The 13,907-nt window shown below is 39.5% G+C and overlaps 1 protein-coding gene across 4 annotated transcripts in view; it reads right to left on the bottom strand.

The window, feature by feature from the left end:
• Positions 1-4,457: 4,457 nt before the first annotated feature.
• The window catches only part of IFT27 (intraflagellar transport 27), a 37,905-nt gene continuing 28,455 nt past the window's right edge, over positions 4,458-13,907 (bottom strand). Inside the window, exons 3-7 of one of the 4 annotated variants that reach the window (XM_075183048.1) lie at positions 12,207-12,266; positions 10,531-10,590; positions 6,642-6,759; positions 6,263-6,372; positions 4,458-4,833 (exon numbers count right to left, since the gene is read on the bottom strand). In XM_075183048.1, the coding sequence (XP_075039149.1) occupies positions 4,735-4,833; positions 6,263-6,372; positions 6,642-6,759; positions 10,531-10,590; positions 12,207-12,266 (447 nt within the window). In that variant the 3' untranslated portion in view covers positions 4,458-4,734. Of the gene's footprint in view, positions 4,834-6,177; positions 6,373-6,641; positions 6,760-10,530; positions 10,591-12,206; positions 12,267-13,907 lie in introns of all 4 variants that reach the window. The other 3 variants (XR_012678567.1, XM_075183051.1, XM_075183050.1) reach the window with 3 other exon arrangements.

The raw sequence follows: 13,907 nt of genomic DNA on the forward strand, positions 1-13,907 counted from the left end.
ACATGGTTGCGACTGCATTCTCCCATTATAGAATGGCATTCTGCGCAAATATTCATTAAAGGTTATTCCTTGATGGTGGCACCTATTACAACCTTGCATGTCGTCATGTCTGCACCCTGTCACGAACCGCGGCGGTACTCACAGCCGCCGCGGCTCGCTTCCTGCCCGCTCCAGAGTCCCGGCCGTCACCATGACGATCGGGACGTCATTTCCCATCAACCCCCGACCGTTGCCAAGGCAATGGCCGGACGCCTCTTCAGCGCCGTGTCCCGGCAGCCGGGCGCGCACGCGCATGGGGGCAGGTAATTAGATTCAGCCTGTGGCTGAATTAGCAGGCATTAGCCTGCAAGTGTGACTCCAGGGCTAAGCCCTGATTGGTGGTTTTAATATGTAGCAATTAGGCTGCAAGTGTGCTCTGTCTAGGGGTAGGTTCTGATTTGCTGTTGGCTGTATTTAAGGCAATGAGGTCTGCTGCCTCATTGCCGGTTATAGCTTCTGTTTGCCAGTCTGCTGACCTGCTCTGTGCCTTGTTCCTGTCTCTTGGAAATTCTATTGACTACCCGTGTATGACCCCTTGCCTGGATTTGGACCCTGTCTGTGTTTCTCGTGACCTTGACCTCTGGCTTGAATACCGACCACCCTGTCTGCTCGTGACCCCTGACCACGGCTTGTTTATTGGATCTGCTATCTGCTGCCGGCCCTTGACCTCTGCTTGGACTCCACTCCGCTTGCCTGAGTTCTCCCCAGCCGGTACACACTTCACGACCCTCCGTCAGTCTGCAGCCCAGCCTGTCCCCACCATCAGGGGCTCCAGCGAACACCTGACTGGCAGAGTAGACTCCGGGTTGTGTTGTGCCGGCTGGAGGCGTTCCTAACACACCCATTCTATGACAAATAGAGATAACTTGCCTTTTCTTCTTGACACCTCATCAATTGGATAAGGGGCTATTATATACCGACATAAACCTTCAGATAAACAGCACCCATATGAATTATTTTCATGAAACCTACAACCAGCAGAAAATAATTATACTATTTGAGTTAAGGAACTCTTAGTTGTTAAATATGCACTTGAGTGGGAAATCTTCTTGAGGGTGCCTCCTTTCTGATGAAAGTATACACATACCATAAAAATCTTGTGTAGCTACAAATGGCTCAGTGAAGCAAGATGGTCACTTTCTTCTCATGTTTCAATTTAGTCCTCATTTTCGTCCAGGTTCCAGGAACTTCACAACTGATGCCTTATATCACTCTCCCCAGACAAACCTAAGATTTAGGCAGTATCGAAATGCTCAGGTGACCTGACAGAATCAGGAGCAGAAAATTAGTGGGCCTTAGGATGAAACCCATCATTGCTGTAAAATGGTGAAATTCCAGAGGCAGAGTATGAGGAATTGATATAGGCAAACTCAGGGAAGATGTTCTGCCCAATCTTTTTACTTGTTCTAAAGTCTAATTCACTCTATCAGGAGATTGATTCCAAGCAGATTACAGAAAGCCTTCTAGAAGCAAGCAGTGAACTGTACTCCTCTATCAGAAACCATGAACCTTCAGTACATGACGAACAAATAAGGAGGCTAACATTTTAACTGTTGGAATTCTAAATAGTGGTACGAAGTGAGCCACTTTGCTGAATCTTTTAATTATTACCCAAATAATTGTAAAACCTTTGAGGCTGGCAATTCTGCAATAAAGTCCATGGGTAGATGTGTCCAAGAATACTTAGAAACTGGTATCAGTAAACCATAGGGAATGGTTGTGTATAGTATGGTCAATTGAGTATTCTAGAAATTACTTTATTCATCTTTCTAATACCTGGATGTCTAGAAAATGTATGGTCATGCAGTTCAGCAAGAACCTGTTGAATAGTATCAGGAACATATAGAAGTTGTTCATGGGTTTCAGAAGGAGCCAAACTCTGATTTTGTATTAACTGTTCAAAAATATTAGGAGTCAGGGCTGCTTTTATCATTGAGGATGGAAGAATACATGTTTTGTGTGTTATGTTGTTATGATAAAGCAGGAAGTTTCTAGAGAGGGCATCCAGTTTTAGAATTTGTGAAACAGGGCAGTAAGTGATGATAAAGTTGATACAGTGGATCATCATAACACACAGATAGGTTTCTATGGGGACTGCTATGTTTTGTGATTTAACAAGTTCTGAAAATAAAATATTTTCTGAAGAAGGCATTAGCCATTGAGTCCTATGGGGAGAGCACTGCGGTAGAGGGATCCAAAGATTCCTCACTGCATCTTTTACCTGCTCTCCCCTCTGGCTACTATCGAAAAGGTGGCCACTTTGTGATAGTAACCATAGAGAAGATAGGTACACTTGTGTGTTCGCAGGGACAGCAGCTTATTGTGATCTTTCATTCCTCATCATTGCGATAGTAGTAGGTGGTTGACAGGAAGTTCACACTTTTGCCCAGTGCGCCTCTTTGTCAGCTCCCTGCAAGCCTAGGGACATTTCAAACTGACTGAATATCCCCTAAATTAGTAGTATTATATTCCTGTCACTTAACCCAACAACCCCACAACCCATCCCTCGTATCTATTATTTTAACTGGGATAAATATGTGGTTTAAAATACAAAGTACCAAAGAAAAAAAAGCTAAAAAAAAGTAAATAAAACCTGTTGAACCTGAATCCTTCACATGTGGTTTGACTAATAAAGAGCTTGGACTGTAGGTAGTTCTAAACTGGCCACATTTGCTGCTGGTTAAATGATCTTTATATTAATAGATTACATTTTCATCTATTACAATTAATTACAATTAATTATATTAAAATTAAAGCAGGTAAAAATGTATGTTATATACACCATTTTCTATGTGCAATAAAAAAAGTATAGTTCATAGCCATAATATTCAATAAGAAGTATTAAGCATGTTGTTGTTTATAACAGTTGTAGCTGATTATAGATCGTGTTTTCTGTGCTTGGGTATCTCAGTTTATACCAGACTTTCTCCTGTCCCCTCCCCCAGAAGACCCTCACACTCCACTCTCCAGGATGAATGGGACTTGTCAGGAAACAATTCCAGGAGGTTCTGGCTGAGGAAGCTGCAGTGTAATATCACAAACCTGGCATGCATCCTAATTAACTTGTGTCACACTGGCTGTATTACAGAAGCAGCAGAGATTGCATGACAATAGAATTACAGGTTGTGACAGTGTGTAACCCACCAACACTATAGTACATGATTTTATTATTTGTAGAGGTGTGATATAAACTGTTGCAGCTGTGACAAGCATACTTTATCTACAAATGGCTTACATACACTTGAGAGCTGATAATAAGTGGGTTACTTTAGTCAGACACTTTATCTTTCATCAATGCAATTATGATGCTGTTATGTAGATTGTACTGCAATCCCACAGTGATAATGACTAAGTTCATCAACCTGTTAATATCTAATACACTTGTGGAAAATGCCATAGACTTGAATGGGCCACGTATGAGGATCTTTGAGGGTGAAAAAAAAAATTAAGTTACAGTGTAGAAATCTGTATGGTTCAGTGTGGGATTGTTATAGTAACTGTCCCAATGGTGTGCTTTACCCAAAATATTTTTACATCTATCCCCTAATATGCCGTCACAAAACCCAAACTGCTGAATAGGACATTTCAGTGCAATCATGAATTACCCTGCTGCATGGACTGTGTAGTTACTTTGACATTACAAGAAGGATGGTCAGCCAGACCGCGGTTGATTAAAATACACAAATGTGGTTTCTTGCACTATAACCTTATAATATCACTTTGAGCAAACTTAACTGGACCACATTTTGCTCTAATTCATATGAAACTACAGTAGTTCCATAAAAAGAGCATGTAGGACCCACGTTTGCCATCAGACCAGTGTAAATTATTTGTGCCATGAATTCAAGGTGCTGGAAAGACTCCTTAGAGATTCTGGTCCAGGTTGACATGATAGCATCACACAGTTGTTGCAGATTTGTTGGCTGCACATTCATGCTACGAATCTCCAGCTCTACCTACATCCCAACGGTGCTCTATTGGATTGATATCTGGTCACTGTGGAGGCCATTGGAGTACACTGAACTAATTGTCATGTTCGTAGAACCAGCCTGAAACGACGTGTGCTTTGTGACATCGTGCGCTATCCGGCTGGAAGTAGCCATTAGAAGCTGGGTAGTCAGTGACCATAAAGGAATGCACAGGGTCAGCAACAATACTCAAGACAAGTTGTGGAATTTACACAATGCTCAATTGATATGAAGGGGCATAATGAGTGCCAAGAAAACATTCTTCACACCATTAACCACCACCGGCCTGCACCGTTAACACAAGGGAAAATGGATCCATGGATTCAAATTCTGACCCTACCCCCTGCATGATGCAGCCAAAATCAAGATACGTCAGAGCAGATGATCAATGATATATTACACACATACCCACACATATCTCCTGTGATTTGAACCATACTCTAAGATATGTAATAGTTTTACAAGTTTAATTGTATTAAAAATAAAAACTGTACAATTATTTAACACAATGAACAGATATGAATAGTACATGTGAGTTATAAATAATAAAGCATTTTCTTTGTCACAATATGAATGTGCCATCATGTACTTCATGGCAATAGTATTTTACAATTCGAAGACTATGTTAAAGGAAGTGGACTGTCTAGACGATGACGGTGTACAATTATCTGTATGATGAACATTCCACTACCCATGATTGAGCTTCCAGTTTGAAGAAGACGGGACTCTAGAGCAGGTTTTTGAAACTCTCCACTCTGTCTTGGTACATATGATGGAATGACTTTGCCAGTGCTCTAAATGGTTGATCGAAGTTTTCCAGTTCCTTCTGCAACAAAATAGACTGCTGTAAGTCTGCATGACAAAATTAAATGAATATTAATCTATTAATCATTTTAGTATATGATCAAAAATTAGGATTATACACAACATACATACCGCCTTAGAAATATACCTCTGACATGGTTCTGTCAATTATAATGCGTATAGGGAATACTAAATATGCATTGTGCAATTATTAAAAATTATTTATTCTTTCTTTTTTTGTTGAGCTTGTGTTATCGTGCTGTAACACCAGAAGTTATTTAGAGCACCCTATCTCAGACTTAGACACAGTAATTTTCTTTCTACTGGACAATTACTCTGGATGCAGAAGAAAAGCTTTGCACTTATCGACACAGCATCCAATAGTGTATATGCTAAGCTAGAGGTAATTCTATGTTACTGGTAATCTGTACTGTATGTACAATATAAACCTAGCTGCATATTTCCACTAACAGTACACTTTATACCTCAAGCAAACTCAGATATGATGGCAGCAATTCATTATATACTCTAAATTATCCAACATTTCACATATAAGAAGTAAATGACAGGTCTTTCAGTTCATCTTCCTTTCCTCTAAGGCCTTACTCTTCATGTACTTTCATATGTGCCCTCAAGTTTACTTGTATCCTCATCCTGTTTACCTATTTTTTCATGTTACCATTCTGACATCACAAGAAACGATAGTTTACCCATACAAAACATTGCACAAAATTATAGCAACCAATCAGACACTTGCTTTCATAGTCTAACTAGGCTGATAAAAGCTAATTTCTGGTTGGACGTTGGCATTCTGTGCCACTTTGCAAAAATATTTAAATTTTTGAAGACTTTTTTAGGTGCTAAATATAACCCTATCCTATGAATGATCATTTACTAGATACACTCACTAAAAAAGTGTATCTAGCATTTATCTTTACTGCAGTGCTACCAGTGTCTTCCAGGCACCAAATATATGAAGTCTTCTGTCTAGTATGGTTGGGCCCCACCAGCCTATCACAAACCTCACATCATCAGGCAGCACTTATAACAATTTTATTTGAGAGTGTATCTAATTAATGATCATACATAGGGTAGGGGTTATATTTGCAAAATCAATGCTCTGGTGTATTTTTGCACATTTGACCTCTTTAGAACAGTAAAAAATTGACTTTCCCTTTAAGAATGTGTAAAAACTATTGATGCTCGGCTATCTTAGATCTCCCCAATATGCTCCTATATCAAAATAATTATGTATATAAATGTGTACTACAACATGCTGTTGTGTTTTTGGTCTATAGAAAACATTCAGTAATCTACTGATAATAGAGTGTGCCAAACACAAGGCGGTGGTGGTTTAACAAAGCACCTCCTTGCATAATAGCAAAGGTAAGATCGTGTTTGAGATAGACCGCTGTCTAGTTTGTATTTCTGGTGACTTAGAATGTAATTACCGCCGATGTCTCAAAATACTCCAGTCCATGGCTTGCTGCCCACTCTTCAGCATGCATCTTCTCCACTACTCTGCGGACAGTTAGGTCTGTCTTATTTCCCACTAGAACTCCTAACGATAAAAAGAGAGACAAATGACAAAAGCATATCAGTGATGGAGCTGCGTGAGAAAACAAATAATGAATGGTGGGTGGTGGCAGACATAGGAGGAAAGGCAAGAAAGAAATAGGAGAGGATACAAGAGCTAGGACAGAAATATGACAAAACATCTCAGAAGATTAGGAAGAAGAAAGCAGATAAAGAAAAAACAGAACAGATTGATGATGAATCACAAAGAAAGCAACATCAGACAGGCTAAAAAAATAATCACTTGTCACCAACCAGGTAGGTGAGGGCTTGTGGACTTGGATTTCACTCGCTGTAACCACCTTGCACAGTTGCTAAAAGATGTCTCATTGGTGACATCAAACACCAAGCACAGAGCACCAGGCTGATCCCACTGACAAGAGAAAAGTGTTAAATGCCATTAGGCTAAGGCAGCGGTGAACAGGATATATTTCAGGGGTCTCATGAGAAGCCTGTGGTCCCAACAAGGGAGCTGCTCATTAGGTTTGTGCCATAACATTAGGTCACATTATGAGATCACGGCAGAAAGTGTTCACAACTATAACAGTAGGTTACCTTATATGCTACACAGACCATGTGAATGCCCTGTGCTCACTCTGTAATATCAGAACCACTGTAATTCTGAGTATTTGATGTGTATGTCCAGGATAAATGTGCTGCAAATATGTGTGTGTCTCTTTGATTGATATGTATGCATCTAAAATGGAAATTGTGCTACTAGTTCTGCTTTCATTTTGTGTATTTGAGGAATACTGGGCATGATATTGCTCTCAATATTGTGAGAGAGGACACAAAACACCATCCACACCTACGAAGTTGTACAGCCCTGTTGTAGATGGAAGGGTAAGAGGTGTGTGTTTGTTGTCCCTGACCTACAAAAGTACTATCTGAAATCTTTCATAGTCAGAAAGAACTATTAGCTTTATAAAAGATTGCAAACATGTTTAATTACGATACACACGTGATGTAATTATCTGCAAAACAATCATCTTTATCAATGAAACATCAGACTAAGAGGGGGATTCAATTAGCTGCAAAGGGTCTCGCGGATGTTCCAGAGACGCTTCGCGCCAGAGATTTTTCCTTCTCTACCATAATTGCCGGCAATGTGCGTGGCACGATGTCCGCGCGCCACAATGCCAGCAATTGAAATCCCCCTTTAAAATTAATGTAGCATGGTGGCTAAGTGGTTAGCACTTCTGCCTCACAGCACTGGGGTCATGAGTTCAATTGCCGACCATGGCCTTATCTGTGTGAAGTTTGTATGTTCTCCCCGTGTGTGCGTGGGTTTCCTCCGGTTTCCTCCCACATTCCAAAAACACAGTAGTAGGTTAATTGGCTGCTATCAAAATTGACCCTAGTCTCTCTCTCTCTGTCTGCCTGCCTGTGTGTGTGTGTTAGGGAATTTAGACTGTAAGATCCAATGGGACAGGGACTGATGTGAATGAGTTCTCTGTACAGAGCTGCGTAATCAGTGGCACTATATAAATAAATGGTGATGATGATGATGATGATGAATGTTTCATACTTTAAATGATTACACTTTTGACAGATGATTAGAGCATACATGTTTCAAAGAGCTTCAATTCGACCAGTTCACACTATAATGCTCCACCTTTCCCAATCGTTTTATCGATCTAGACATCAGCATCTGATTGTATCTATGGTCACCCACACAGGGTTTGATTTTCCTACAAGTTGTATAGAAACAATTGCCTGAAAACAAGTTGTGCAAAGTACGTGGGTCAATTAAAAGAGACATAATTGCTTTACCTCATGTCTCTCCCAGAGCCCTGTCCAATAACTGCTTACTTCTGAAGACACACGGTCAAGTTTATTTTTCACCTTAAATTTTTATTGAATAACTGGCAGTTCAAAAACCAGCATATGATGCAGTCTGTATATCAATATACATATACTACCAATTATAGGACATATTATAATATATTTACTTTACACATATCTCCAAAAATGTATGAGTCACTAATCAGCAAATTCAGAACTCATTTTTACTCCAGTGGAAACCAAATCTGATTGAACCTTTCAAGAAAAATTAATTTTTTTCCCCATTTGGGAAGATCCTCCAGACCTTGCTAATTAAAAACAACTCTCTAGGGAGTCCTGTCTCTATGTGGTCACCAGAATGTATCTTGTGGCTGCGCACATATGCCTAATCTATTTATTCTGGTGTTAATCCCTGAAAAACAAAGTCACCAAGATATTCACCAGAACATGAGTACCAAAGATCTAAAGATAGCAAATAATAAAACTTCTTTCTATACCCTTATGACTGCTAGGCAACCTAATCAGCAATGAAGGCTATCAGATTGTTCCCCACAGCCTTGGAGGCAAAGGTCAAATGCAGCAGGAAAATGGTTTTGACTCTATTTGGAATTGAATATTTTTTAAGAAGAATTATGTAGCTTTACGCTTTGATATGGTTATTTAAAGAACACTATGAATGTGCCTCTGTAACCACAATTATTTCATCTGTCCCAGCTAAAAGTTGTACAAGGGGAAGATATCAATATTTGTTATATGGACCAATCATCCAATCACATAGCTTAAAAGCAAAACAAAGGCAGATACTTGGATAAAAAAGGTAACCTGGTCTATCTTTCGGTATCAAGTACAACATACAGTACAAGGGCATGGGGTGCTGGTCTATCTTTCAGTATCATGTACAACATACTGTACAAGGGGATGAGGTACACCAGTGCTACCTGTATATAAACCCAAAACATTTTGACTCCATGAAAGCGCCTGAACCAGTTGAACCACCCTATTGTAATGGACCAAAATTTGCAATCCATTGGCCCCTCACTTCTTACCCATCCACAACCCAAACCTCTTGATCCTTTAAGTCAGTGTTTCTCAACTCCAGTCCTCAGGACCCCTAAGAGTGCATGTTTTCCATATCTCCTTGCTTAAGCACAGGTGTATTCATTACTGACTGACACATTCTAACAGATCCACAGGTGGTATAATTATTTTCCTTGTCACCTGGAAAGCATGTACTGTTAGGGATCCTGAGGACTGGAGTTGAGAAACACTGCTTTAAGTCCTTGGCTAGAATTAGGATATGGATATGGAGGGACAGGAAAACCTGGAGTGAACTGGGAATATGACCAAACCAATTAAATTAATCCTGACAAGTAGCAATCTTGTAGGAGGTCCATGTACATAACTGGTTCTTTAATTACTTAAATAGAGGTGCATAGTTGAAATCATATCATTTTGAGATGTCATCGTTGAATTGTAACCCAGGCATTTTACATGTGGTGGACAACCTGAATTCAGCTCTAACAGTTATTTTTCTGTGCAAGTGAGAGAGATACTGGTGAAGCCACACACTCAATATTGTTGACCTTAAAATATAAGAGCTTACAAAATTCTGGAATGCGAGCGGAAAGATTGGTCAGTGAGACCCAGGTAAGGTAAACAATGTGTTGACAACAAAAAAGGCTATTTTATATTCCACTCCACTTTCTTTTATGTCAGATCTCTACAAAGCAGGGAAGTCAAGGGTTGGACGCAAAGCCCATAAAGCAGGAGAGACAGATTGCAATTAAGAATTGTAACTTCCAGATACATGTACCCCATATTTTATATTGTGGAGCTAGGATTGACAAAAGCTTGTGATTTTATTCATGAACCCTCTTTTGATGTCTCATCCCACTCAGCATCAACCACAAATCTCCAGTAAACCCTGTGAAATGCCTTCTCAGTGTCAAGTGACAGGTACCCTTGTTGCTCTGGGAGATATGGAATAAGTTTATGATCCTTCTGATGTTGTCAGTGGATTGATGCCCTGAAACAAACTCCATCTGGTCCCAACAGGTTAAGCTTAAATATTTGAACTGATCAGGGAAACGGGCCTATAATGTGAGCAATGGGTGGTGCCTCTATCTAGCTTGGGAATAACGAACATGTGTCTTCTTGAAGATGTAATTGGCCTTATCAAAAATAAATATCTCCAGTGAAAATTATGTTTACTTGTTTAGTGCTTTTATATCAAATCAAAACACTAGTACATTGCAATATCTTATATTCTTACTTTTAATATTGTAGGCCAACTGTTTCAGTCCTGTTTGCAAATCTGCCAATAAGAAGTCTTCTAATTAAAGGAACAAAAAAGACTTACCAGTATCTCTGTCATCTCATAAAACATTGCCTTCCCCGGAGAGTCACAGAGAAAGAGTTCCTAGAAGCAAGCAATACAATCTGAGACACATTATACAAGAGTGGGCTGAAATCTAGTACAGTAATAGTCTTGTTTGTAAGCTCCCTGCTATTTAGCTGTGTTATCACTGTTTTGGAGCACTAAAGCAAATGGAGATAAACAGAGGCTCTTAAATACTGGGAAGCTACAAGTCTCTGGCTAGCAGATACAAGCTGGAACTTGTAGTGCCACACATCTGAAGAGCCAACATTTGTATAAACCATCTGTAAAACACCACAAGTAACTCCATCCAGAAAGCTTAGTTCCACCTTAGCAAATCACGATTAGTTTTACCCGGCTAGATAAACATATCACTCACGACCAGCTGTAGGGTAATTTCATCTTGCTGCATAACAACATCATTTACACAGTTTACAACAAGTTACACATACTCCATGTATTGTAAGCAATTTCATTCATTATGATATGATATAAAAGTGCAGTGGTATATTTGTCTGCAAATGCTGGTAAGGTGGATCTCCCTGGATCCACTGATTAGTTGCATCTGTTCCGAATTGCTAATGAATTGAACTTGTCTTGAATCGGCTGATTAATTGACTTGTCTCCTGAGTGTTAAGGATTAGCTGTCCTGCACAAGAACTGAGCACTCACCACATGTAGGAATGATTTATTTTACACTCCTGTTAGAAAGCTAGGTTCTCATATGCCTATGATTTATGTAGATGGTAACAAGTGTAACAACACATTTCAACCCTTGTATTTATCTGTATACAAGTAAATATGTACATACAATTTTAACTTCTGCTAGTTCTTTATTCCCAGAGCTTCCTTTTTATACCACTCTCCTAGGGAGCATTGTATTAAATTCATTTCTAGGGCCTGATTCATTAAGGTGTGCAAAACGAATGTAAACTGTGTTTTTTTCTTTTTAAAAACGCACGTAAATCAGGCATATGCACGCCCGTATTCAACTAGAAGCAGTTCTGAAGATACATCTGTTGTTGAATACGGGTCTAGGTGCGCTCTGCTCTAACAGACAATACACTGCAGGATATGTCCAATACATATGTGGAATATAAAGTACGCACAGAAAATTCAAAATTCTATTAGTCACATGTTAATAATATATTAATGACAAAACATTACAAAAAAGTTTTTTCTTGCATTTATTTTTTTCCATAAAATATATTTATGTTATGAATGTGTACAGTAAATAAAATTGATTTTTACACTTGCTCCTGATTGCAAACACAAATTCCAGCATGCATACGGGGCCGTCATCACTATCACTTGGCACTTACACCTGACCTATAGTTGGTGCAAGGCATACGATAGGAAATCACATACCTTTTCAGATGCCTAAAGCTTGAATCGGGAGCAGCTGCGTGCGTGCGAGTTTAGCACGTACTATACAATGACTACATGCGTCCAGTCCCCTCCCTGTTACACCTCTTTGCGCTCGAAGATGAACTGGATGTTGATGCGTTCATTGGCATATGGTTTGTTTCTGGGCATACGTAGAGCGATTTTACGCAAGATACGGCACTTATTGGCATTTACGTTCCTTAATGAATCAGGCCCTTAGTATTTTCTTATATATTTATAGGGCAGCGTTTATAGGACAGGTTTTTACTCACCACGCTATCACCTGTATCTGGAATTTGCACAGATTTCATCATGATATCCATGTTAGTTGTCTGTGGAAAGAAGAAATATCTGTCAGACAATTAAGTCCCTGTAGATTGTGTTTTTAATAATACCATGTTTATAATCTGGAAATACCCTTTTTGAGATCTATAGCAGAATTTCTTCAATACTCACAATTAGTGCCATTCTCAGGTTGTTCTTGAGTAAACACAAGGGTAATGAATGGATCAATTAACAGAAATGCTAAACTATGCTATACAATAAGATATGGATCAGAAGTAGTGGTAAAAATATTGAGGCCAGGAAACATCTGATGACTTTTGAGCTAGTAATATTAACTCAGGACTTCTCCTTGGTTCAGGTATTCTACAGTAGATGTAGTGTGTAAGCCAATTGCAGTGGTGCATTCCTGTGTACACCTGCATGGAACCAGCTTGCCATAGACAGCATCAGCCAACAAACAAATAGGATTTGATACCAAGATGATGATGATAAGAGCAGCTTTGATGTTCCTATGCAAGAGCTCATATGATCCCCCAAGCTTCTCTTACCAATGCCCTCAGCTATGTTTGGTTATCCTGATTATTAAACTCTTAAAGCAGATACAGAGATCTACAGACTACATCTCCCTCCAGCCCTCTTAGATCTAGAGTACCTCTAACCTGCACCTTGTCTCGTCTCTGCTAATCACCTCACACTCCCGCATACATGGGCTGCTGCCTACCACGCTCAATCAGACTTTCCCACAGCGTTCAAATCTTTAAACGCTGTTTGAAAACCCATCTATTTTTTACAGGTGACCGTATCCTCGATAACACTATTCACACTAATACACCCTCACAATTATCCCAATCTCCACTCTGAGCCACACTCGCTCCTCTTGTTTCAGCTGTGCCCTCTTCCACTTAGAATGTAAGCTCTCTAATGAGCAGGGTCCTCTATCCTTTGTTTTCATGTCTGCGTTTATTTTGTCTTCCTTGTGTGTTCTTCTTTTATGTATGTCCTGTTTTCCCTACTGTACGGTGCTACGGAGCACTGTGGCATCTTACAAATCTACGATAATAATAATAAAATTAATAATAATAATAATAATAATAATAAACATGGGTTGTAAACCTGGTCTAAATAGCTAAAGAATGCGTAGGTTTCCTCCGGGTGCTCAGAGGTTAAAGTCTGGGCAGAGGCCAGGGCAGATAGTTTTCGGCAGTGGTGAAGGTCCAGGCAGAGGTCAGAAAAGGTGGCAATCATCAATGGCAAGGTCCAGGGCAGCCATAAAGCTGTGAAAGGAATGTTTACCTGCACCAAAATCAATGCAGGCAGCCAATAACATATTTTCTAAGACATTTGCTGGAAAAATAGTAACCTAGTTGATGAGGTTGAAAAAAAGAGACACCAGTCCATCAAGTTCAACCTATTTGGATCTCCTGTAATCCCCCACTTATATTTGAAATTGATTCAGAAAAAGCAACACCCAATCCCTCCTGAAACAGAATATGACAGTCCTATTACTCCCTAGATCCATTAGTATCCTTCAATTGAATTAATGGTCGTAACCCTGGATACCTTTTCTGCAAAAAATTTGTCTTAGCCTTTCTTAAACGTATCAATTGAATCTGCCATTACAACCTTTGCTGGCAGTGAATTCCATATCTTGACTGCACTTACTTTAAAGAACCCCTCCCACTGCTGTT

Source organism: Mixophyes fleayi, chromosome 8, assembly GCF_038048845.1.
Source record: "Mixophyes fleayi isolate aMixFle1 chromosome 8, aMixFle1.hap1, whole genome shotgun sequence".
Lineage (NCBI taxonomy): Eukaryota > Metazoa > Chordata > Amphibia > Anura > Limnodynastidae > Mixophyes > Mixophyes fleayi.